At 40.8% G+C, this 27,147-nt stretch overlaps 1 protein-coding gene across 1 annotated transcript in view; it reads right to left on the bottom strand.

Moving 5' to 3' along the window:
* Positions 1-26,413, bottom strand: part of LOC131218639 (kinesin-like protein KIN-12D) — a 31,269-nt gene extending 4,856 nt beyond the window's left edge. The window contains exons 1-24 of the mRNA XM_058213300.1: positions 26,172-26,413; positions 25,332-26,046; positions 24,767-24,922; positions 24,591-24,674; positions 24,291-24,410; positions 24,084-24,197; positions 23,855-23,947; positions 23,595-23,755; positions 23,434-23,508; positions 19,185-19,272; positions 19,022-19,080; positions 18,848-18,911; positions 18,654-18,719; positions 18,379-18,570; positions 17,884-17,988; positions 17,559-17,794; positions 17,405-17,474; positions 17,226-17,291; positions 17,029-17,088; positions 16,843-16,922; positions 16,624-16,705; positions 14,694-16,430; positions 14,001-14,510; positions 90-3,056 (exon numbers count right to left, since the gene is read on the bottom strand). Of these exons, the coding sequence (XP_058069283.1) occupies positions 90-3,056; positions 14,001-14,510; positions 14,694-16,430; positions 16,624-16,705; positions 16,843-16,922; positions 17,029-17,088; positions 17,226-17,291; positions 17,405-17,474; positions 17,559-17,794; positions 17,884-17,988; positions 18,379-18,570; positions 18,654-18,719; positions 18,848-18,911; positions 19,022-19,080; positions 19,185-19,272; positions 23,434-23,508; positions 23,595-23,755; positions 23,855-23,947; positions 24,084-24,197; positions 24,291-24,410; positions 24,591-24,674; positions 24,767-24,922; positions 25,332-26,045 (7,899 nt within the window). The 5' untranslated portion in view covers position 26,046; positions 26,172-26,413. The remainder of the gene's footprint in view (positions 1-89; positions 3,057-14,000; positions 14,511-14,693; positions 16,431-16,623; positions 16,706-16,842; positions 16,923-17,028; positions 17,089-17,225; positions 17,292-17,404; positions 17,475-17,558; positions 17,795-17,883; positions 17,989-18,378; positions 18,571-18,653; positions 18,720-18,847; positions 18,912-19,021; positions 19,081-19,184; positions 19,273-23,433; positions 23,509-23,594; positions 23,756-23,854; positions 23,948-24,083; positions 24,198-24,290; positions 24,411-24,590; positions 24,675-24,766; positions 24,923-25,331; positions 26,047-26,171) is intronic.
* Positions 26,414-27,147: the final 734 nt, after the last annotated feature.

The raw sequence follows: 27,147 nt of genomic DNA, 5'->3' as shown, positions 1-27,147 counted from the left end.
ATCGAAAGGGAAAACATCAGAATCAAACATGAGACAAGTAGGGGAAAAAAATCAGAAATAAGGTAATGATAAAAAGAATCAGCAAGCACCTGTCGAGCTTCTGTAGCAATTGCTTCATTTTCTTCAGCAACAGCTTGGGCCATTTCTAGCTGCTCTTTCAAGACAAGTACCTCAGAATCAAGGCAATCCCTTTCCTTAGTAACTTCATTCAGATCACTCTTCAAACCCTCAAGGTTATGATTCATTCGCCCAAGTGAATCACTCATTTCAATGAGTTCTTCTTCCAACCTTTCAATTAGTTTACCTTTCTCCATCAACTCCTCCTCGATGAAATTTTTCGTCACCAAGAGATCTTCCATGTGAGCTTTCAACTCAAGATTTTCATCTGAAGCCAGTTTTAGTGACTTCTGGTCTTCCATAAGCTCTAATTCAAGAGTAGAGATCCTGTTAGCTTTCTCAAGAAGTTGAGCTTCAAGACTTTTGCAATGAGCAAGAGTCTCATCAAGTTCATTTGCTTTTACTTCAAGCTCATCTTCCAGCAACTCCAATCTGGCCACCACTTCTTCAAATTCATCCTTTTGGTCCTTTGCATTAGATGCTGACTCCTGCAACAAGCTCAAATCAAACTGCAATCCTTTCAAGACTTCATCTTTCCATGCCAATTCATCCCAGAGTGATGAGTTCTCTGACAACAATTCTTTAGCAGACATCTTCAAGCACTCCGACTCTGTTATGAACTTAACTGCCGTTTCTTCGTATTCGCAAATTTCTTGAAACATTCTATCTTGTAATGTGTTGCTTTTCTTCACAATCGCATCCACCCCTTCAATGGAGTCATAACAGTGCTTAACATTCAAGCTTAGTGAAGTGACAATTTCATCCTTCTGCCGCTTCATGAGCACAAGCTCCTGTCTGAAAGATTCATTGTCCAACTTCAATGCATTTATAGTGGCAGTTTGCATTTCAATGTCCTTGCCAACTATAGAATGAGAATGCTGAAGTTCCTCCAATTCTGCAACTTTCGTGTCTAGATCAGTGCATAGACTGGTTACACAAGCTTCCAAGGTGCAGATTTTGTCTTTTAGCTCGCGATTTTCCTGATCCAAGACATGAATGCGCCTAGAAGAATATTCAATTTCTACCTTTCTGCTTTCAAAATCTTCAAAGACCCTGGAATGTTCTGCCTTCAGATTCTGCACCTCATATTTCAGTTTTTCATTTTCCTTCCTCATAGCATCCATTTCACCAGTGACAGTTGCCATTTCTAACTTTTTCGACTCAAAATCGTTGAGAGCGATGGAGTTAGAATGCTGAATGTCATTTACTTCTGCATTTTTTATGTCCAGTTCAGTTTGAAGTCTGGAAATTGATGATTGCAGCAAGCAAACATCATCCTGCAACTTCTGGTTTTGTAGATCAAGGGCGGACATTTGAGTCGAAGAATATTCCAAAGCTTCTTCCTTCACCCATAAATCTTCAAGAAGTCTTTCTGAAGATTCTCGAAACCTGTTCAGATTGATGCTTTGGCTGCTCAAATCTGATTGTTGCTTATCTGCAACTTCTTTTAAAGATTGAATATCTTGTTCAAGGGCCTTGTTTTCTTTATCCATCTCCACAACTCTGTCACTGCTTTCGTTCAACTTCAGCAAAAGGTCATGTTTGTCACCACACACGATATCAAGTTGAAGATGGGTTTCTTCAACTTCTTCTCTTAAAAGAGCAACCTCGAGTTCCCTGTCCACATTAACAGAAATCATTTCTCTCTTTACAACCTCGAGGATTGCACTGAATGAGTCACGTTCTCTTTCCAAATCAAGGATTCGAATTTCCATCTTATTTAGTTCTGCAGTCTTCTGCTTCAACTCTGATGCCAAGATAAAAGATTCGAAATCTTTAGCAGACAAGTCCACTGTAATAAGCTCAGTCTGATAATTTATAAGTTCCTTGAAATATTCAATCCCTTCCTTTGTTTGTATGTTTCCAGTCCTCTCTTCATTCAAGCTTTTATGAAACTCAGAAGGAGGAACATTTACGAGCAGGTTCAGCTCTCTACAGATAGAATCCCTAAACATTGCATGATGAACTTGGAACTGTGCCTGCAGGCTTGAAGACTCCTCCAGCTGACAATGAAGTTCATCTATCTCCTTCAGCAGTACATCATTATCTAAAATAGCGGTTATCCTGTTTCTGTTACTCAGATCGAACTCTTTCATCAGAACAGCAAGCTCAGAGCCCATAGAATTCGACCTGGCTAACATCGTCTCTTCTTGCATTTGCAAATCCAAAATCTTTTTCTCAAAACAGCTTAGTTTGGCACTGAGTTTTCCTGTTTCCTCTTCTTTTCTAGCAATCCGGTGGAAACTGTTCTTGATGTCGAACAGTAGCTTTCCCTTGAGTATGCTGCACACCTCAAGTTCCCTTTTCACTCTAAAATTGTGCTCTCTCAGATCTGTAATGGCAGAATTGGATTCATACAGCCCATGATGAAGGAAGCTATTCTCTGCATTCAGCCCCGTCACTGTCTCCAACAAAATTCCAATGTGACAGAGGTGGAGAACAGACACAGCACAATCTTTTACAATTATCTCAGACCAGATTTCTTCTAACCATGTTTTCGCTAAATTCACAAAGTGCAGCAGCTGAGACTTCAGGCAGTGAATATCAGAGACAATAGACTTGAATTCCTCCAAGGAAGTGGTGCACATTTGTGTGAGAATCTCATCCAGAACCTGCACTTGATTATGTGTTTCTGCCAGATTCGAATAGAACTGCTTTTCTAGGTGTTCATACTGCTGCTCCTTCTCATCATTAGAAGATTGCAGCCTTTGAACCTCATTGACTAAGGAGTCTATATCCTCAGTTAACGAGGCTTCCATTTTCTTATACCTTTCTATTTCAAGTTTGGCAGTTTCATTTGCTGTCACAAGCGCATTTACCATAACATCGGCTTCTTTCATGGTTTCTTGAGCCTCCACAAATTTAGAGAGCAGACTTGAAGCCTCGGCAGCTTTCTGGATTGCAACCACCTTTGCTTCACCGAGTTCATGCTCAAGCACCTGTAGAATTCCAGTACAAATGCCCGATAAACTAAAAAGAATTATTTTCAGGATAGACAATCACTTGCTTTTATGGTTATTGGCTGTGATAATAAGAATATGCTTCTCTATGTTTACAAAATTGTAATGTGCGGGTAAGGTAAAGAGGAAATAGACAATGTCCGATCAAGGATTTGTTCAGCCCAACAAACAGTACATGTCACCCATAGGTGATATCACTATTAATATGGTGGCTCCATTTTAAATGTAAGATACCCTAAAAACCTACCTCATTGGACGATCCTAACCATCCAACTGGAGAACATTAAATGTGGGCCGTTTGTCACAAGTTCACTATCAGTGAATGGCTAGGATCATCTGACAGGGGAGATATTGGGGCATGGCCCATTCCAGATAGGGCCACCAGATCAACAGTGGCCCCCCCAACTGTATCATTGCTGAGCTTGAACAAAAAGGCCTTTCTCAATCGAACACCATGTAACACCCCTCTAAGGTAAAACGAATGGTAATTAACCACTTGCTAAACTAACCTCTATAACAAGACTAGCAAGCAGTGCCCCTCAAGCAGGTGCAGAGATGTCACGGGTTACGATAATAACTCCTTCATGTACATGGTCAAACAGTTGAAAAGAACTGAGTAATTAAGGAATTGGTAAGCTCGCCTTTCTAATGAGATTTATCAGTAATAACTAGCCTTTCTGATGTGATTAACAAGTAGACAGCCTCATGTTGGAAGAAGAAAAACTCATTTTGTCTTGATGAAGAAGAGAATTAGAGCCAGCAGTGAGGAATACAAGCCTGGGTCTGGGAATTAGTAACCGCACTTTAAGAAGGCAGGTATTGTACGTCAACTGCTTACCAAAATAACAAATATGCGATATTCCTCACCAAGAATATAGAGGACCTTGTCCATTTCTCATAGCAATTGATCAAACGGTCAGGATGACCCGATTGAAGCAATTCTTGAAGAACATGTGAAATCAAATGTGGTGCCCACATGATGCACAGTCCAGATTCATGATTAGACCCATTTCATAGGAACAAGATGGACCATCTGAGTTTCCTAGCAATTGATCAAATAGTTAGGACGATCCAATCAAAGTGACTCTTGGGAATCACATCACATGCAACCAAATGTGAGTCCCACATGATGGACATTTCATATAGATGATTTGATTCATTTTCCTATAATCGATATGGACCACCCATTTTCCTAGCAGACCGGATGTTTAGGATGGTCCGGATAAAGCAATTCTTAAGGAACACAACCAATCGAAAGTGTGGCCCACATGAAGGACAGTCTATATTGATCACTATACCCATTTTCCTACAATTAATATCAACCATCCGCTTTCCTAGCATCTGAGGAATGGATAGGATGATCCAATTAAAGCGAGCCTTAACTCTTAAGGACAACATGCAATCGAAAGCAGTGTCCACATGAGAGACGATCCAAAACTCTAGATTGTTTATTAGACCCTTTTTCCTACAAGAAATATGGACCAGCCATTTATTGGTTTTATGTGTGCCCTAGAAAGCTAAATTGATTGATTTGTTGATTGGAACCTAGTCACTGGTGACCTTTATTAATGAATGGAACAGGGTAATAAGTAACCCATTATCTCTGTTTTGCATTAATTGTGATTGGAAACTTGGAAGTATTAATCAGTTGTAGAGATTCCTTTACGGAATCTCTTAAGGCCCTTTGGGAAAGAAGAAGTGGACATAACAGCCTAGATGGGCTATTGGGGAGTTGATGGTCAACTATTCTTGCGTATCCGAAAACACCATGACCGCTCAAGCGGGTTTGGGAATTCCAGGATTTGTTTGTAGTCGTCCAGTGTGATATGAACCGATTACGAGTCAGGATGAATTGATCTCCACCATCGGGCTTTTTGTTGCCAATGCCCTTCACCCATGGGAGTATGGATGTTCATCCATTGATTGGGGCCTAGTTCTAGGCCTGATTGGATATCCGTATTGGATTGATCCATCGAGCCTCCTAACTTAAATACCAATCATGCTTGGATTGGACCGACTTGATCATGCACTAACTTAGACTTGTCATCTGACCTGAGATTGTTGAGGGACTTCAAGAATCATGATATGTTAGCTTTGACATGCCTTTTGTTGCTACTTAGTGACTGGCATATAGTTCTTATTGGTTCACACATTAAAATTCAGTTAAGGCCTGATGTACTTCAATAAGGGATCTGCTTGCCACCCGGGACTAAGATTAGCGGCTAGATCTTACCTTTTAGATGCCCCCCATTAATCTCAAATTAGCTGGCCAGCATCATCAGATGTTTTATGATCAATTTCAACCATTGGATCTTTTATTTTCACTGTATATTTGTTTTTATCCAGCTTGATGGAAATCTAACAGTCAAATCTTTTGATGTCCATTCTAGAGCTTGATGGATGTCAACTTTAGTGAAAGGGCATTGATCTATTTGGGTTTGTGGATTAGGCAAGCTGAAAGACTTTTGATGATGGAGGGCATACCGGGGTGCATTTGGTAGTAAAGCACTAAAACATGTGCTTACATGAAACCCTATGCCCTCCTATATAAGATCCTGTTCGAAGGGGAATAGGAACCTAAGCCAAAAACATGCCCTCTCTCTCCTAGTGTTGGATGTCCAAACCCAATAGAGAGAGAGACTTAGAGAGAGAAGAGAGAGAATGAGAGAGATCTTCACCTCTCTTTTCCTTCCATCTTTGTTGGCGTCCACCTGATTGATGACTTGCATAGTAACATTCTTCCAACCCTTCCCTACAGCCCTACAGCATAGAGAAATTGTGGCTTGGTGGCTTGGGTTCTATTCTCTCATTGGGGATAGATCACGAGAGACCTTCTCAATCTAAGAAGGAACGACATTGATTCCTCGCATCAAGGACAAGCAATTATGAGGTAAGATCTAAACCATTCAAATTAGGGTTTTAAATTTTGATTATATCTAGATGGGGAATTGATCATTAATCAATAAAAATAAATTTTCAAAGTTTTTATGCTTTCATCTTTTGAAAATTCCTACACCATTTTCCTAGCAATTGATCAAGTGATTAATATGGTCTAATCAAAGCAATACACCATTTTCAAAGTTTTTACGTCTGATCACAGCAGTACTTGAGGAACACATTAAATCAAGTGGAACCAGGAACCCACATGATGGTCAAGATTGAAGATTTGTAGAACACATTTTCCTACAAACAACATGAACCGTCCTTTTCCCTAGCAATTGATCAGATAGTTAATATGGTCTAACCAAAGTGATTCTTGGAGAACACATGCAATCCAAAGTGAGGCCCACATGATAGATAGTTGAAGTTGATTATTACACCCATTTTGCTACAAAATATGGACCATCATTTTGGTAGCAATTGACTAGATGTTAGGATGGTCCAATCAAAGCAACTCTTGAAGGACAAATGCAACTAAAAATCAGGCCCTCATGATGGTGATCCAGATTGATGATTAGAACCATTTTCCTACAATCAATATGAACTATCCATTTTCATAGGACTTGATTAGATGGTTAGGATGATCCGATGGAAGTGATCCTTGCAAGGCCCATGCAATCAAGAGACTCACAAGATGGACATTCCACACATGGAGGATACCAACTCTGAGGACACCTACCCTAACACCAAGTGAGCGATTACATATCTCAAGCATATGCATGAGAAGTTGAGAAGAAGAGGAGAGAGGGGATACGAGGGGGGAAGACCTAAAACAAATGCATCATTCCATAAGAGAAAATTACATTGCCAAGTAAAGAACAAGACTGCTCTTAAGAAGAAGTTGGGCGGTGTTTGTCCAAATCCCAAGGCTCGGCCTCTATCGGAGCTCCCAACATTATTTGTGGAACAGTTCCCCCCAGGCTGTTTGGAAATCAATTTCAGACGAACAAGACTGCCATGTACACCCCCAGGGAGTGGTGCTGCCTAGATCGAAAGACTCTGTTGAGCTTCGTGGTTTTTCTTTTGTTTGTTTTGAAAAGGAAGACGAAATCGAGTGGACGGTGGACGAGCTTGATGGCAGGCAATTTGATGGCTTCTCCCTTTCAGTTCAAGGGGCAAGGTATGGGTCGGTGAGAGTCAACATAGAGAAAGGCTTCTTGAAAAATGGGGCTACTAGGAATAAAGGGAAATCTCTCTCTTCTGTGAAGGAGAATCAGGTGAGAAAGGGCACCCAAGGAAAGATGGAATCCAACGTACAAGGCCCTAATGTTGCAATGCAAAATAGGGCAGTCTCCTTCCGAGATGTTGTAGCGGGGCATTGCTCAAAAAACCCCAGTACAACAATCTCAAAGGCCACTCTAGTGTCGGAATGGATTTGGAAAGAGGGTTCGTCTAAGATGTCAGTGGTACGCTTCCACCCACTACTCTTGGAGAATGCGAAGGAAGTCCTTCAATGAAGTATAGTGGTGGCGATTAGGAGAGGCTCCTCAAAGGAAGAAGTGAGCAAATGGATGGCTCTACTGGGGTTTGTCAATTTAGCTCAGGATTTGATGAAGTTCTTCTCAGAAGATAAATTATGGATCCTGTTGCGCTCGCAGGAGTTTCATCAGCTACTATCCCTTGGTCCATCGAAGACGGGTGGCCTGATTGTGGAGATGGCTAGTTGGTCGTCTGTTTCACCATTTGCAGTGGAAGTGAGTAGGTTTTGCATCAAGGGGGTTCCGCTCGATTTGTGGCATTGTGATACCTTCAAGCAAATTGGAGAATTGCCCAGGGAAGTGGTGGTGATTGATCTAGATACATCTTCTGGGCCTGAGCTTTGGTGCGGAAGAATCTATGTTAAAAGATACTGCATGAAGACGCCTCCAAAGAATATTTCTCTCTCAGTAGATGATGTTACAATCGTCGTTCGTGTTTGTAGGGAAGTCGACAAAGTGAAGATACAGGTTTCTACGCTGCTAGAGAGCTATGGAAATCTAGCCATAAAAGTCGTCTCCCCGAGTCGTCAGGAAGACGAATCATCGAAACCCTACTTTGTCAGAGCATGGAGTGAGGAGGGGTGTACATGGCAGCATTTTCCTTCTCCGTCAAACAAGATAAACACGTGACAGTAGGAGATGACTCTCTCAGGATCGTGTAGTAATGGGGCCTCATTGCCAGTAGAGAGAGACAAGGTCAGCCCTCTCATTGCAACACCTATCTAAGCCATAGAGACACGTGAAGACGCCTCCAGAGAATATTTCTCTCTCGGTAGATGATGTTACAATCGTCATTCGTGTTCGTAGGGAAGTTGACAAAGTGAAGATACAAGTTTCTACGCCGCTAGAGAGCTATGGAAATCTAGCCGTAGAAGTCGTCTCCTCGAGTCGTCAGGAAGACGAATCATCAAAACCCTAGTCCGTCAGAGCATTGAGTGAGGAGGAGTGTACGAGGCAGCATTTTCCTTCTCCCGTCAAACAAGATAAACACGTGGCAGTAGGAGATGATTCTCCCAGGATCGTGCAGTAATGGGGCCTCATTGCCAATAGAGAGAGACGAGGTCAACCCTCTCATTGCGACACCTATCTAAGCCATAGAGACACATGAAGACAAATCCTTGACCCGGCTTGTAAAAGCTGGCTCGAAGCCTTCCTTCAATCCAACCCAGGCTCCTTTGGATGCTCTACAGCTCTCTTCTTGCAATAGCGAGTGTCGATCCGGACATCTAGTTGGGTTGGATTCGGAACCTCTAGGCTCGGACACTCCCCTAATTGAAGGATCCTTCACACATGTCTACCCTCTCTCTTTGAAAGGCTTTAATGCCTCTCTTGCATCGACACTCATGCCTTGTGCAAGGGACTTATCCATGCATTTCGAAATTCTGCCAGATTTAGCACGTGTGCACTACGAATTAATTGCAAGCACATGTGAACTCCTCCACTTAGTTGCAAGCAACTCTGAGGAGAAAGGCTCCTCAACCTTGATCTACGACACGGATTCGGTAGCCGATTGGACTTCAATGCCCTCCAGAAGTTTCTATGAGCAAACAAATGATCATGCGATGGTGGAGCTTTACAGGTGGTCGCAGCGCCAATTCAGGAGGCGATTCCTACAAGGAAGAAGCCCCTTGGTATTAAAGACATTCTAGAACCAAGCTAGGCAGCACTTGTGGAAGCAGTAGGAGAAAAGAGATGGATGAGGGAAGCTATGGGACGCTTCTGGAGACTGATTGGCATGTCTTTTGAAGATCATCATGCGATTACTACGGTCGTCCAAAAGATTGCTCCAGATCTTCAAAAAAACCATCACGACTTCCACAAGCTGCAGGGAATTGGTCAAACTATCTTCCGATGTTGGTTTTCATATTGGAGGCTCAACTGGTGGATTCAGAAGGGGCAGATGGGGCAAATCCATTCCAAAATGAAGATTCTCTCATGGAATGTGAGGGGGGTGGGCAATAAGCAAAAAAAAAGAGTCTAATTAAGGATGTTAGTAGAAGATATAAGGCCCAACTACTTAAGATCCAGGAAACTAAGGTACAAAATTTTAATCTAAGTTGTTGGAAACTTTGTGGTGCAACAAAAATGTTGACGGGATAACCCTGGATACGGTAAATAGATCAGGGGATATTTTGGTTGTGTGGGACTCTTCCATTTGATCCAAACTTAATTGGTGGGCTAGATCCTTCTCATTTTTAGTGCCTTTAAAAGATGTTTCTTAGAGTTTCCAATGGTTATTCACATCTGTATATGACCATAACCAGGAGGACTGAAGATCAAAATTTTGGGAAGAATTGTCAAAATGCCACTAGTTCAATGGTCCGTGGTGCATCGGGGGTATTTTAATGTTACTCGCTTTACTTCTAAGAAATCGAATGGGGGGAGAATTTCCGGGAGTATGCATTCCTTCTCTGAATGGATTGAAAATCATGATCTTCTCGATTTTCCTATGGAGGGAGGTAAGTTCACCTAGTCTAATGGTCAGGCTAATCCAACTATGTCTAGATTGGACCATTTTCTTGTCTGTCTCGAATAGGCTAAATGTTTTCCCCTTGTTTTTCAAAGGGCCCTGCCGAAGCCAACATGTAATCACCACCCCCTTTTACTGTCTGTGGATGAAGAGAATTGGGGTCCAAAACCTTTCAGGTTTGAGCTTAGTTGGCTTGAGATTGACAGCTTCAATCAAAAGATCAAGGATTGGTAATCTTCCTATCAAGTGGACGGATTTGCGAGTATCAAGCTCTCTCGCAAACTAAAATTATTGAGAGACAAAATCAAATCTTGGAAGGAGGAACTCTTCAAACGGGAGGCGAAAACAGGCAATATTCTCCTTTAACTTCAAGCTTTGGACAACAAAGGAAAGGAAAATCTCTTATCTACTGAGGAATTAGCAGTGCGAATAATCTCATTCAGGATTATGCTGGAAGGGTTGAGGAAGATGAAATCATATGGAGGCAGTGTTCGAGAAGCATCTAGTTAAAGGAGGGCGATAAAAACACGAAATATTTTCACAACATTGCTAGTGCACAAGCTAGAGTTAACAAAATTAGTAGCATCTCGATAAATGCCTCTCGCATAGAAGACAAAGACCAAGGTTGGATAATTTAACCTTCAATCGTTTTTCTATTGAGGATGCTAACTCTCTTAAGGCTCCTTTCTTAAAGGAAGAGGTTAAAGCAACTATAGATGTGCCGGGTCCTGATGGCTTTCCAATGGCTTTTTTTCTAAAAATTTTGGGAGATTGTGAAAGGGGATGTTATGTATTTTATGCTGGAATTCTTTCATAGAGGCCGATTGTCGACTAATCTTGGAGCAACTTTTATTGCTCTTATTCCTAAGTCGTCGAGCGTGGAGACTATCATGCACTTTGACTAGTATGTCTTATTGGAGGGCCCTACAAAATCCTTGCAAAGGTTCTTACCACTCGTTTGCAAAAGGTTATTGGAAAGGTTATATCCGACAATCAAAGTGCCTTTATTCCGGGTCAACAAATTCAAGACAAGGCCCTCATAGCACAAGAGTGCTCAATTCAAGAAACAAAGGTCTTAAGGGAGTAGTAGTGTGCAAGCTCGATGTGGCGAAAGCTTGCGGTCACGTCGATTGGAACTTCCTTGACTATATGATGCTTCGGTTGGGATGTGGTCCGAGAATTGGAGGAAGTGGATTCAAGAATGTGTTGGCTCGGCTCATTTTTTGGTCCTCAATGGCTCCGCAAAAGGTTTTTTCAAAAACTCAAGGGGAGTGTGTCAAGGTGGTCCGTTCTTCCCCTTTCTTTTTTCTGATAGTGGTTGAGGCTTTAGGGAGAATGCCGGCAAAAGGGCAGGAGGAAGGTTGCTTCTGTGGCTTCAAAGTAGAGGGGATGTCCCATCCCATATTGCACTTGCAATTTGCCAATGACCCTCTTCTGTTGGGCATCCCCTAATATTGTAGAGAGACTAAGAACCATTGTAAAATGTTTTAAGTGGTTTCGGGTCTAAAAATTAATATAGCAAAGAACAAGGTGTTTGCAGTGCGGATGGAGGATGACGAAGTGCAGAGTTTAGCCGAGGCTTTTGGTTGTGCGACCGGGGTGCTTCCAGCTACGTTCGTGAACTTGCCTCTTTGTGTGGGCAAACTGAACACTGTTCTTTGGAACAAGGTGGTGGAAAGATTCAAGAAGAAGCTTGCAAGATGGAAAACTCGATATCTCTCACTAGGAGGAGGTCGTATTACCCTCACCAAGGCTGCCTTATCAAATCTCCCCCTTTATTTCATGTCACTTTTCCAGTGCCCTACCCCAATTCCCTCAAGGCTTGAAAGTTGAGGCAAGACTTCTTGTGGTAAGGAGCAGAAAAAAAAAATTTAATAGATAAGAAGAAGAAGAAGAAGAAGAAACTTCATTTAGCAAGTTGGGACGAAGTTTGCAAAACCTATGAGGGAGGAGCAGGTATCAAAGACCTTAAGTCCATGAACTTAGCTTTGCTGGGTAAGTGGCTCTGGAGACTTGGGGATAAAGAGGGGGGCCTTTGGAGAAGGGTAATCAAAAGTAAATACGGCTCTTCGTATGGGGAATGGTGGAACAGAGATTCTTCTATCTATAGGGCTTCAACTCTTTAGAAAGGAATTCATTCCGTAAAAGCAGTTTTCTTGGAAGGTGGGGGATTCTCGGTAGGAAATGGTGAAAAAATAAGGTTTTGGAAAGATGTTTGGGTAGGATCTGATTTTCCCAGCATCTTCCACTTGGCCCCCGATCTTGATGTCATGGTGGCTAACCGCTTCTCCCGTATTGGAGGGGTAGTAGTTTGGGAGCCCCTTGTAGGCGCTTCTTGCAAGATGAGGAAGTGACTAAATATGCCTCTCTTCTTGAGCACATTCACCTCTTCACTCCAATCTCCTCCGAGCCGGATAAAATGGCGTGGAATGTTGATAAATCAGGTTCCTTCTCAGTAAAATCCTTTTATTCCCTTGTGAGGGGAGGTGAATAGCAAGAAGAAGCGCGAGGTTTATTTGGCATTACAACGTTCCCCCTAAGATAGAGGCTTTCAGTTGGTTGGTGGTAAGGAAGAAAGTTCTAACCATTGATAACCTTCAAAAGAGGTCTATGGTGCTTCCAAATATATGTATCCTATGTATGCATGATGAGGAATTCATGGATCATTTGGTTGTGCATTGCTCTTTCCTTACCCCAGTTTGGGCCGATTTGTTTGGTCGTTTTCAATTGAGGTGGGTTGCCTCGAGTTCGATGGATAGTCACACGTTCCCTTGGAATGTTGATAAATCTGGTTCCTTCTCAGTTAAATCTTTTTTACTCCCTTGTGAGGGGAGTTGAATACCACAAGGAGTCAGTATGCATGAGGTTCGTTTGGCATTACAACGTTCCCCCTAGCGGCTTTCAGTTGGTTGGTGGGAAGGAGGAAAGTTTTAACCATTGATAACCTTCGAAAGAGATCATGGTGCTTCCAAATGCATGTATCATGTGTGTGTGATGACGAATCCGTGGATCATCTATTTGCACATTGCTCTTTCCTTGCCCGATTTGGGCCAATCTGTTGGACCGTTTTCAATTGAGGTGGGTTGCCCCGAGTTCGGTGGATAGTCTCTTGTCCTCTTGGAATGGAGTAGGCTTAGGAAAAACTAAAATGGTGCTTTGGAGAATGGTGCTTCTAGCTTTTTGGTGGGCCGTTTGGGAAGAAAGAAATGCGAGATGCTTTAACAATGATAGTAATCTTGTGGATCGCATCCCAAAGGGTTAGAGTGTTGGTTATAGAATGGGCTTCTTTTGTTCCCCCTCTCAAGGATTGTAATTTGAGTTTTCTTGGGCAGTGTGTGGCCACTATCTCAGCATTGCTTCTTCTCTTCTTTCTTTTTTGAATAAAATTCCGTTATCTTTCAAAAAAAACACCCAATATGTAGATGGTCAAGCGATTTAAGGAATAGTAATTTACCAGTGATTGTGCTGACCTTTCTATTGAGATTAATTAGAAAATAGCTAATAATATATACCAAAACATGTCTACCATTCAATTCATTCACTAATGGAATCAGCCAAAATAAATCCACATGGAAAAATTAAAATAATAGGTAAGGGACAAGACTGCTCTTATCTAAAAGAATTGCATTTTCTTCTCATTTCCTAAGTATTATGCTACAGTAACACTCCATGTGTAAATGGTCAAAGCAATTTAAGGAATAGTAATTAACTGGTGACTGTATTGACCTTTTTATTGAGATTAATTAGAAACAAGTAATAATATATACCTCAGCACTTCCCTTCAGTATCGACCTTTTTCCATGTCATAGATTTCACATATTTGCATTAATACCCTCATGTAGGAGGACACAAAAGGCAAAATGGATAGTCATTAACCAGCAAAAAAAAAAATTTCATATATGTCAAAGGATCAAATAATATATGCTACTGAAGAGGTAGAAGTAAAATAAGAAAGACAAAAAAATGGATGACATTCATTTACATGTCATCCTATCAAATTCGACAAAGCGAGGAACATCATGGTTTTACTTTTACCTCTTTAGTCATGGAGTAGCATGTGTTAGCTTCTTCTGCCATTTCCTCAACGGCTTCCAACTTATGCTTCAGATCCAGCACTCTAAATTCAAATTGTTTTTCCATGTCATTCATCTCCATTTGCAATTGAAGTACTTGAGCTGTGAGGCATTCAATGCTTGCCTGACTCTGCTTCTCAGAATTCTTTATCTCGTCTTTCTCATCAAGAAGTTTGCTCATTTGGTCCTGTACTCCCCTTAAGCTGTCAAGTGCAGATTCTATTTCCTTTTTCAGAAGAAGGATGGTCACATCTTTATCATGTGCATCTTCTAGATTCTTTCCGGACTTGAATGCTTCCTGTCCACAGGGGAAGCCTTTCACTTCTCGCTGAGATATATCATCTACACGCTTGCCTACTTTGAACGAACATTCACAAAGGCACCCATCAACTGACCTCTCTATACTATCTGCAATATCCTGATCATACCGTGACTTGCTGTCACCTGTGCCTTGAGTTTTTTCAATATCAATCTGCAAGACATCCAAATACATTGAATTTATCAACTTAATATCAAAACATGATGTCGATTTTACCAATTTGAATTGAACAAGGAATGTTTTGAGAGGAAAAGGAGCTTACAGAGAAGGAAATCAGTAAAATACAATTTTTCAGATTATTCAAATTGTTTGTCAAAAAGTGAGATATTAGCTTACCCATTCCTCAGAATCGCTTTCCACACCTGTAGCAGCATGATTCCCAGGAGTATGCACTTTTGCAGGTCCACTATCCTTCTCTACATACTCATTCATACATGAGTTAAGTGTGTACACACCCAATTTAAACTCGTTTAGTTTCTCCTTTGTTTTCAGGAGATTGTCAGCAAGTGTCGTTTCAGAGAAATCTTTCTCAATGTTTTCCAGCTGCTGTTCCATAGCACGCACACGCTCCTGCTCTTCAGCAAGTTTGAGCTCCAGTTGTGCAGTGTTTTCCTCAGACCCTTCTAATTGCACTTTCAGTTCTTGAATTTGTCTTTCTGCTTCTGCAGTCACAACAATCTGGTCTTGTAAAAGAGCAGCCTTCTGCAAATTCATTCCTACAGACTCATCCAGCTGGAACTCTCGCTGCTTCAATTCCTTGAGATGAACTGAATTTATCTCAGAGAATCTGTTCACAATCACGAACGCAACAGTCGCACAAATCTCTGCTTTCTTGATCTGATCTTCCATGAGCCTAACCTTCTCCTCTAACTCATTTATAACGGAGACTTTGGCACTTAACTGTGATCTCAACAGGAGAACTTCTTTCTCTTTCTCAGTGCTTTCTTGCTGCTGTGCTTCAGTTATAGCCAATGTTGCCCCCCTTAAAGACCTCAACTTCCATTCCATATCATTCCTTATTTCATGTGCATCTTGCAGATGCTTTTGGAGTTCCTCAATCAACAATTCCTTTTCAGAGATAGTCCTTATCATCCTCCCAACCTGGTCACCAATCCAAGTCCTCTGAGGGAATGAATCAACGATAGATTCAACCTGATCAGAAGCTTCTTCGAGTGCTTCATGTCCATCAGCAAGAACTTCGGCAATATCACAAGCTAGTTTTCCCCACTCTTCAGTTAGTGACCTAATGTCCTCATCTTTCTCCCCAAGAAGTTCACCTAGCCTTTTATTATCCTGGGTCAATGAATCCAGCCTCCCCTGAAGCTCCTTCAATTCAGTTTCCAGAAGCGTCAACCTCTGTTTTGCCAGTAACTCTTGTGTATTACTGTCATCAACTTGCTGCTGAAGGGTCGCAAGCTCCTCCTGCAGGCAAACAATCACCTCAGCTGTTTCAGCTTCAACCTGCATACGAACTTCGTCCATTTCCTGTTCATGTGACGTCTGAGATGCTTGATCACTTTGGTATCTCACATTCAGTCTCCAGGCTTTTTCAAGGGAAGACTGCATTCTTTTCAGTTTTGCCTGCAAAGGAGAATCCTCATTCTCTGAATGCTTCAAAGGTTGGTCTCTTAGCTCTTGATGAGCACAACTCATTTTTCCATCTCCTTCGAAATGACTGGCAAACTGCTTTTTCAACATGATGATCTCCTGCTCTTGTTTCTTCATAAGCTCTGCATATTGGTTGTTACTGTCCCTCAGTTCCTCCATGTCGTTGATAGATAGACATTGTTGGGATTCAAGTGCTTCAATCACAGATTTCGCGTTCTTCAATTCATTTTTCACATGGTCACATTGTTTACTGAGACACAAAGCCCTTTCTTCTGCCTCACTATGAGACGACCTCTCTTCTTCAAGAATGCTCTTTAATATATCCAATTCCAGCTGCAAATTCATTATCTCTTCGTCATGTTTCATCATAATTTCATGATCCCATTCTTCCTTCTTCTGAACTGTTTCGAGCAAGTGCGTGTCGCATTTTTGTGCTTCTGCTGAAGGAAATCTTGAATATAAATCCTGAAAATGGTAGTTTCCAGCCACTAAGCAAACTTGCAGAGTTATAAAGAACAAAGAACGGGGGGAAAAATAGATTACTCATTCAAGGGCTTCAACAAAAGTGGAGCAAATAATTAGCTTAATAACATATGCCAGAAATACAATTAAGTGAACGGATTGTACTAAATGTATTTCAAGGAGTTCAGATGTGTACCTTCTGGGATTCAACATTGGCATCTTGAACCAAGCATGAAGATTTATAGTTTTTCAGTTGAGAATGCAATTCATCAATCTCCCTGTGGATTTTTTTATAAATTAACAAAAATGCAACTTTTAAGAAAGATAAGCAAGAAAAACCTCTTCTCAAGTTCCATATACTCACAATTTACAAATAGAAATCCAGTTTCATTCAAAGAAGAGAGCAGCCAATTACCTCGATAGTTTTGCATTAATTTCTAAACAAGAGTTCAGGTTATTTCTGCAGTCCTCCAACTCCTCACAGGTGTGCTTCAACTGAAAATGCAGAAAAAATATGACAGAAACATGAGAGGAATACTTGTGAAATATAACTCAGATACTTTAATATGAAATATGTCTAGGAAAATAAGATTAAGCGAACCTCAATTTTCAATGAATCATTTTCTTTGGTCGAACTGGCAAATCCAATATGAGTACCCTCCTGTGCCCATTAAATAAGAACTTTGTTGAGAAACAAGGAGGAAAGAGATCATAGAAACAGAAGGAAGACAATGGCTTCAGATGAACAGGGAAAGAAATGCGAAAGAAAAGAAGATGGACTGAAGGAAAGCAACAAACCTGGGGAGGTATACTCAAATTTGGATGTTTATCTTGCCCAGAGTTCCTGTCAAGGAATTGGACAAGCTGCAAATACAGGACCAATGGAATTAGAATTTCTTTTGTTTTTTGAACGATCTAATGGAATTAGCAAATAAACAAGAAAACACAAAATATAAGCTCTAACATCCCATAGATACCTGATCCCGTAGTTCAGATACTTCCGCTAATAGAATTTCTCTCTCCCCTTCTTCATAGAAATCCTGGAATCTATAGCCACATAACATAAAGAATAATGTCAAATATAGCTACTTGGCTTTGAAGAAAAAGTGTCCAATAAGTTCAGGGAATTACCTTCTAAGTTGATCAAGAAGCCTGATATTTTCCAATGCAAAACGAGTTACTTCTGGATTCCGGTCAACCCGTGCTCGAAGCAACTGAATTTCTTCAGTAAGAGCATTATTTTCTTCCACTAAGTATGAATCTGTTGGCATTAAACCATCCAGAAGTGACTTCATTCTATGAATCTTTTCCTCTCGAAACCTCAGCATCATTTTAGTGCACCTGGTGTCCTCCTCTCTTTGGCGAACCTGTCAAGCAAAGCCATTTGCAAAGTCAACTAGCAGTTCATTAGGAATGCAGCAAATTTCTGGATCTTGTTTCAAGGAATCGGCGTTACCAAACGGTTCAATTGTTCAATTTCTGCGTCAAGTTGCTTTATAGCAGTGTCTGCCATTTGTTCTCTTCTCAAGGCACCAGCCAATGTTGTTTCCAAAGATTTCAACTGATGCAGAAAGGAAAAACCAGCCATAATTCTCATAAATATATATATATATTAAATTTTAATAGGTAGTTGATAAAAACCAAGTGAGCTGCATGCAGAATGGAGAACCAGAAGTCTAAGGGGAAAAGGAAGCCTGCGCAATGTGCATGTGAGTGTAAACTGGGGAAAAATGGAAGGAAAAACTCAACAAACAAAAGAAATGGCTCAATTAATTGCATTGACAAAAGAATTACATATGTGGTCATAAATAGAATCACTGTATGAATCTTGATAGCCTGTGAATTGACTGACCAAATTCCTACAATTTCACACAGCAATAATGCATACAGTTTCCATGCGCAGACTAATCCTCCCTTCATGGTAAACCTACACGAAGCGTGGACAGCTTACCTGTTTAGTAGAAACTTTTATGATGCCCAAAGGTTCACATTCATGTGAGTCATTGGTGTTCCCATGATCCATTCCAATCATATTTCCCTCAGAAGCAGTATCACATCCTTCGCTGTCAGAATCTCCAAAGATTGTTGAGCGAAATGAGAGAGATCTTGAAACATTTTGCCGCTTGAGAAATGAGAGTTCTTCCTGTTTCATTAAGCTTGAGTTAATTTTTATTTTACATGTCATGCGAAAATCCATGAAAATATGCTTGTAAAATTTCATACAACCTTTAACAAGTGTATCTGGTGTTGCAGTGCAACTACATCTCCTGAAGCGTCCTCATTGACAACAGCCTAATTTGGGGGGAGGGGGTAACATAAAGAGATCAATTTGTGCTTGTGAACCCTAATACTTTCTAAAGAAATTCAACTCAACAAAACATCACATTAATTGAAGCATTTAGCAACATAATTATCATTACATTGTTCTGAATGAGCTTTGCACGTTGAGCAAACTTCAGGGTGCTAAGAGTTTCTCCTGCACAACTGCAAGTGAGAAAAGGGTGATTAAATAGGAAGCAAATGGCACTAAAATATTGCAGGAGACAACTTTGAATCAAAAGATGGAGAAAGTAGGCACAACTAACAATACACACCAGATCGAAGGACTGACATTTGCAACTATCATTGTTTTGGAATTTCCACCAAGAGAATCCTGTAACACATTTTCATCATACACAAGATCATGCCCTGGTCAGGAAAGAATAAGACAATGATATATCACAAAATAGGGGTAAGAAATTTAAAATTGAATCCAACCTGCAGAAGAAATGTCAGCCTTGAATCTCTGTAAGGAACATGACGTTGTTTCCCGTGTGCCACATCAACTAAAACCATTATGACGTGACTACAAGTTCAAACACAGCACCGATGAGTGAGGGCTAAACACAGTTACACAACAACTATGAAATGTAACAAACCATGTGGACATATAATGACACTTGTAAAAACGCATGTGTAATGTCCGGGGGTTATTCTATTTGATAGCAACCAAATGGATGGTCAGGATCCACAATCGGTTTAAACTTTGGGATATAATGCTCCATCTATGACCAGGCCCAAGATCTGGACAGTCCAAATCACTTTAAATGCAAGCATCAACTTCTTCTATCAAGGAGATTTTCAGGGCGTTGTCCATCAATAGTCAGTCCCAACATTGTAATGCTCTAGATTACCAAACCATTGACCCCACTTACGAGCAACATTTTTGTATCGATTTTATCGGCCAATATGAAACCACCAGGTAAAATTCCCTAGTATCGTCGACAATATTTCAAAATATGGAGAAATATTGTCGGGATTCCTTTATAAAGTTCCATAATATCATCCATACATTTTGACGATATCCAGGCAGCATGGGAGGTGAATAAGGGGGGGTAAATCTTTCACTTTTCCGGGATTTTTTATTTTATTTTTTTTGGTAGGCATGGATGTATGTTTGCTTCTTTTTTTCTTTCTCATTTTGTTTGGATGTAAGATTTTGTGTTTCATTGCATGTATAAATTATGAATTATATGAACTCTTTTTTGATATAATAGCATCACTTCTATTAGATAGCATATAATTTCGGACCCTATACAAATGAAACTTATTATGCATTCTTGTTTTTGTAATGTTTTGAGTTCTAAATGCGCAATCATGTCCCTTTTAACATTTACTGAAGTTTCGTTGAAGAATTCCATTTTCCCAATGTTTCCCTTTAAAAAATTTATAAAAAAAAAAAAAAAAAACTATATTCATTGATCAGAGATAATTACAGGAAAGAATTCGGGCGGGCCCGAGAACAAAAAATTGACAAGGGCCTGCCTATCATAAAAGGAGAGACAAGGGAAATTATCTCACTCTCAGGTTACCCAATCCCACCTTGTCCAAGAAAAGAAGGCCTTTGGGGATGCAGGGGAGATCCACCTAAGAGTTAATAAAAGAATTTAATTGGGAACCACTACCGAGCTTAGTGAGGCTATCAGTAACCACATTCGCCTCTCTAGGGTTTTGGGAAATAGAAACCTCCATAACTCCCCTGAGCACCTGGATCCTAGATCACCAATAAGACATGGACCAGGAAGCACTTGATATCTCTGAAAGAAAGGTCACAACAAAAAGAGAGTCGCTGACCACCTCCACTTTGGGAAAACCCAAATTGGCACACAAGGAGAGGCCCTCCCAGATGGCCCTAATCTCTGCTCTAGAGTTGGACCCAAAACCGTAGCCAAAATAGAAGGCAAAAAGGAGCTCCCCTTTGCAGTCCCTACCGACGCCACCCTCGCCCGAGGGTCCCAGGTTCCCAAGCGACAACCCATCAACGTTTAATTTGATCCACCCACTCTTCAGGTTCCCAATGTTTCCCTTAAACAGCAACACATTCCCTAATACATGCGATATTTCTCATGTAATACTGATACATTTCTGCATCCAAAGGACGTGATTCATACATTTATATTGATATTGAAAACACTGGTTATGACAACTAAGAGCTTGAACTATATATCGTCCCAAGGCTCAGATCAAGGATCCTCTAATTCCGTTACCCTCAAGTTTAGGATCCCCTCATTCCTCTCACTTGAGACGAATGAGGAATTACAAGGTCCCAAGCCTTAGCAAACGCATAGTTTGCCAACCCTTGACGGAGTAACTTGCCTTTCGTCATCTTATCTTTACTAAGCGAAGGGTGATTGAAATCGAGAAAAGAATTTGCAGGTCTCTTTGTATTGTTAAAGGATACGAACATAGATATTAGGTTTCCTTCCCACAAGCATGATAGTTTGGCAAGTGCACAGCATGCAAAGGTGCGTGTAGAGAGGTTGCGTGGAGGACAACGAAATTTCACACATCTAATCAAATCCAGAGGTTTTCTAATACATCCCAAGATATTGCTATAGGATACATTGTGAATCTAGCTTTTGGATATGGGGTCATCTTTCAATGATCCAAATTGTTTATATGATGGGCCTCATCTTGGATCCATGATAAACAAGAAAAATAAAATAAAAGATGTTGAAATTGTCAAACAACTATTCACTCCAAAAGCTTAAGCCATCAGAGTGTAGTGTATCAATGTATATCAAGGGACTTTATTACTCTAACACCCCCCCGCACGTGCGGGGTGGGAACTCCGCACGGGAACATACTAAGAAGGGTGGAGGGACACTCACACCATAAATAGGCCGGGCTTGATTTCCTAGTCCCTGGGCCGGACCTGATTTTTCTTGACCCCCCATGGGAGAATAAAATATTAGCAAGTCATATTTGTTGCTCTCGAGATTCAAACATATGACCTTTGCTCTGATACCATGTCAAACAACCATTCACTCCAAAAGCTTAAGCCGTCAGAGTGTGGTGTATTAATGTATATCAAGGGACTTTATTACTCTAACAGAAATATTTAAATCTAACAGTTTTTATATTTGGGCATCCGCCATCCAAGATGAGGCCCATCATATAGACATTTTGTGTCATTAAAAAGGACCCCGATCTAATGGCTAAAGTCATCATTTGTCCTATGGCAATGCATGGGGATGAATTCTAGCAAATCTTCAAATTCAAATAACTCTCATAGCTTATTATCCATTGACACAAGAAAGCATGCTCTGAGGACTTGTTTGAAAGAGGGGTGATAAGCTACTAGAGTGAAGTCTAACAATATGTACACACAGCATTGTATACATAGCATGAACTTATCTTAATCAAAATCATTGGAGAAGTAGCCCCCATTGTGGATGGGGGAATTTAACATGTTACACATTGATTCGATGATTGCAAAGTGACAGCCAGGATCATTGGTGTCATTTAGGGCTTGTGATCCATCTATGGTGGGTCCATGATTCGAATAGTGAGGATTGAGCTACATCTATTACTTTTATATTATAGTAGAAAGTAGCATGGTTGTCCAGGAATTTTCACCAAATAATTAATAAGGATTTCGAATTCAAGTCAATTTCAATTTGTTTCTACCAATAATCTCTTCGTTTTCAGGGATTTGCAAATGTTGGCCCATGTATCAGCAACACAAACCATTTACCTGATTACCATGGATGCCTCATGCACAAAAAAAAAACCTATTGATTGAGAGATCGTCTGTGTATAATGGCTTTGTGCCTATGTATGGGTATTGGGTGGGGTAATGCTGTAATGGCCCTTATGGATGGTCGTATTAGGAAGAGTACAAACATTTTTCTCTTCATAAAGCTGCAAAACCACACTTGAGGCATTGTTTCTTACCTAAATCAAGGGCTTGGTGATCTTGGACCACAACCTAGGTCGAAGATAAGAAACCGATTGTAGTTTGACAGCTATCTTATATCACCCATAGAGTTCATCCCAGCACCTGTAAGCACCTCTCGAGACGTGCAAGTGGAATCACCAATACTTTGTGAATCAAGACCATTGGTATCATGGGAATCACCATAGACGGGAGATGACCTATGACCCTTAATAGAGTGGAATGGTGGAAAAGGATTCCTCCAATTAGTTAGGATAAGGCTTAGATGATGATGATTGGACAATTCTATCCATCCACCATCTGGCACTTTTTTCTTCCATCGGTGCATTTTCTCTAAACCATCTTTTGTAGCTCTTTGACGGAAGGGTTACCAACATCTAATCTAGGAGATTTTTGGCACATCCTCCCTCTATGATAGGTTCCATCAAATCAAGCACATAGATCGCTGAATTGTTGGCCCCATTTGTATATGTTGGCTCATTAAAGCACAACTTGTAGTTGAGATGCATTAGAATGTGTGCATGTTTGCTTCTTGTAGAAGTACTTGTGGAGAACGGGTGTGTAGTCAAGATGCAACTAACGTGTAGGTCCTCAAAGGTATTTTCACGATTTAGATTTACAGGGGTATTTTAGGCAGGCGAAAGTCCTGAAAAAAGAGATACTTTAAAACATAGAAATCTAAGAAATTATTTTGCCTTCCGTAGTAGCATAGATAAGCTATGGGAAGTAAAAAAGATAATAAATTGGCAAAGTAAAATTATTGAAGCAGTTTGTTATTGCATTAAGTACCCAAGTGCCGATAAGGATCTGTTGATGTTTGCAGCTTCCTTTAGGCGCTCACCTTCAGCACCCGATGTTTTTTGCCTGTTATGGATAATAATCTTTCAGAGAATCTTCCCCTGACCATGCCTAGGAAAATAATTCAACAAGCTCAAGGCTCACACAATTACCTTTCTGACCCAGCAAGGTCTACAAGGTTTAGTCTCGCAAACCGTAGGTTAGTTGTAGAATCTTTTTCCCACCGACTCTCAATCACACATGTGAAAACACTATGAGACCGGCTACTCTCCCGGTTCATGTTTGTTGCTGCCACTTTCCTATTAGCAGCACCCTGTTGAAAAGGTTCAATGCATGGGAGAGGCTCCACAGGTGATTAGAGGACATAACTTAAACGCAAACCAAAAATAGACAGAAAATTGCATATCGTTACCTGAATCAGAAGCTTGAGAATATCGTTGACAGTTTCAACTTCAAATTCAGTGAGATTCTCAACATACACGCCCTTTTTCATATCCTCTCGCAGCTGAAAGCATATCAAGAGATTCAAAAGTTAACGTAAATGCAATAGTGTATATCAAATTTAAACTATCTAAATTTTGCATGGTTAAGCTTACTACATAAATGCACACTCGCTAAACTAGAGAAATTGCATTACTTACTAGTAGATTGGTGGATGAAGGATCAAGAAGATCCGTAATCTGTTCATTGTAAATTTCTAAGAAGGAACACTTGCAACTGTATCTCAACTTTTCATCTCTGCGACTTTCCTCTTCCTGCATCCAGAAAATTGGAAAGAAAAGTTCTCAGCTACCATGTGGATGGATTCAAATGCAGCGACAGCATTGAGCATAGCCAGAAAATGTTACCGCTCTGATTCTAGCAAACAAGAACTCAAAAATCCGTGGTGTCATTCCTCGGTCTGGACTTGGCCTGCCTTCCAATTCATCAATCTCACCAAGCATTGTGTATGTTTTCCCACTCCCCGTCTAGAGTCATAAACCCATTCATTGAAGAGTCAATTGGTGGTTTCTATGTGATTCCTTGTGCAATATGAATGCAAATTTCCACATCGACCCGCTCAAAACCATAACTTTAGTATTTACTCTACACATCGATATGAATACGGTTATAAGTAATCAGTTACAAAATTAAGAGTGAAAATCTACCTGGCCATAAGCAAACATACAACTATTATATCCTGACAAACAATTCTCTACCATCGGCAGGCCCGCCACTCGAAAAAGCATCTCCTGCATAAAAATTCAAATATTAAATCATACACAAGTCACCAAACAGAGTTTTCTTTTTCTTTTTCCCTCTCTGCTTCATTTCTAAGACCAACCTGGTTGACGGTTTCACATGCTACATGATCAAACGTAAAACGTGTGTCCGGTTGCCCAATCCAGGAAATGCTCTGCGCGCTCTCCTGCTTCAAGCACCGATTGTAACCATGCAAGCTCCGCTCCATGTTATTGAGAGGACGAACACGTATTAAAACCTATAGAAGGATTGAAAAGTTCATTTGTGTTATTTTCCATTTTCTTCAATAAATGATTTATATTAAGAAAAGGCAAGAGCAAAAACTCAGTGAAGAAAAATGGCCAAGCAGTTCACATGAGGAGAGTAATGGAAGAGGAGAATCGCACCACGCATGCGAACATGGCTTAGGTTTGTGAACATAAATTAGATGTATCCAACCATTAGAAAGAAAATCATCAATATACACGTGCCGCACCTAATAAATGGAGCAGCCAAGTTTTCCGGACTAGGATGTTCACTTGAACCCCAACCAGATGTCACACGCTCATCACAATTCACCATTTCAATCTCTCCTATTGTGAACCAATTTAGCATTTCTCTACAAGGAAATTATCATAATAATGTAAAAAGATCTGAAAGGAGCTTGCCTGAACATTGTGATCCATCCAGAATGACGGGTCCTCTCTGAGTTCAAAATAAGGGACTTCAACTGTATTAACAATCGTGGCAGGAACAGATGATGCAGAAATCCCTTTAGACAGTGCGGCAAAATTCCCCCCACGAACACCCATACTCAATGGAGGCCGAGATCCATTCGAAGGGCAAAAACCAGGATTCGGAGGCTTGTTGACACTCTTGGTCGGTGTACTCTGGGTTGACCCACTCTCGGAATGGCTCGATGCAGCCCGCCCAAAGGATCGCATCGAACGAGGAGTCATGCTCGTGAAACCCCCATTCCCAAAACCAGCTCCCCGGCTGGCTGTTGGCAGACGGTTCGCCTCTTCACGTATTTCAACGCTATTCGAGCCAGGATCATTCTTGGCCCACCCAAACCTATTCCTCGGAGCGGTGGACCCCACCCTATGTTTCTCCGGAGTACGAAACGGCAGTGGCGCGTCAGGGCCCTTGGCCCTGATCTTGGAAGGAGTTCTATCGATCTTGCTTCTCTGAGCTAATTCTTGGTCCGTTACAGGTCTAGGGTTTTGTGAAGGATCCTGGATTGCATTTAATGGGGCACGCGTGGAATCCGAACCTGCTGGGTTCAACGATGGATCTGTAGAGTTTCCCTGCAGATTCTCATTCCCCTCCGTATGGAGATTCTTTCCAGAGTTTCGTCGAAAGATTCTAAAATCCTTCAACATTCTAGCATTTAAAAAGAAATAGAAAATCAGAAATTGCAAGAAATGCATCCAAAATGCAAGAAATCTCTTGAAAGAAAGAGAATTACAATAGGGGCAGAGACGAATTGTAGATGAAAGACTACCAACCTGAAAGACGAATTGAAGAACAAGATCCGGAGCTGAAGAATCCCAGCAATCTTCCGTTTTCGATTTCGATCTGTGACGGGATTTCAGAAGCTTTCTTTCTAGGGTTTAGAAAGAGGGAAAGATCTGAGAAATGTAGGTTTTGAGATTTGGATTTTAAGCCGGAAAAGAAAGGAAATCACAATCTCTCTCTCTCTCTCTCTCTCTCTCTCTCTCTCTCTCTCTTCTCTCTCTTCTCTCTTCCTGCTCGGCTGGTGAGGACTGAGGAGTGAGGTCTGTTGTCTATTTTGATTTACTGCCGTGTATGATGTGGTGGATGAGAAACGGACGGCTGCGATTTGATCCGGAGTGCCAAAAACTCGGCGCGCATTTTTGTTTTGAATTGGAGGGGTACTTTCGGAAGAGGAAATCGAAATAGAAAAGGTGCATGATCCGTGGGACCGGCGTCTGTGTACTCGGACTGTGAATGGATTGGGTGCGACCCCGACCCCACTGGAGACAGTACATCCCTTACAGTGGGGGATACCTTGATGTATTTATTCTATATCCACACTGTCCACCCGTTTTTCCATATCATTTTAAGAAATTATCCAAAAAATAAAAAATTCCCAACTCTCAGATGGACCATACTGTAGGGAAGAGTGTTGATTAAACATCATACCATTAAAAGCTTCCTAGGGCGTACTTTAATATTTTTATAATGTTTATTTTCCATCAAAACTGTTGATAAGGTCAAAAATATCTGGATGAACTGAAAAAATCAATATAGTCTAGATTCAAAACTTTTACAGTCCAATAATAGTCAATCAATACATTTTCCAATGGTATGGTCCACCTGAGAGTTTGATCTATTTAATTTTTTGATCAATTCCATAAAATATCTGAAAAAAACTTCTGGACGGCGTGGATATGTATTACATGTATCAAGGTGGGACCCTCGGCAAGGGCCGCACTGTCTTGGGTGAGACGGGGGCCGCAA

This window comes from Magnolia sinica, chromosome 11 (genome assembly GCF_029962835.1).
Source record: "Magnolia sinica isolate HGM2019 chromosome 11, MsV1, whole genome shotgun sequence".
NCBI lineage: Eukaryota > Viridiplantae > Streptophyta > Magnoliopsida > Magnoliales > Magnoliaceae > Magnolia > Magnolia sinica.
The sequence above is the reverse complement of the archived record's forward strand: the minus strand, read 5'-3'. Positions and strand labels throughout refer to the sequence as shown.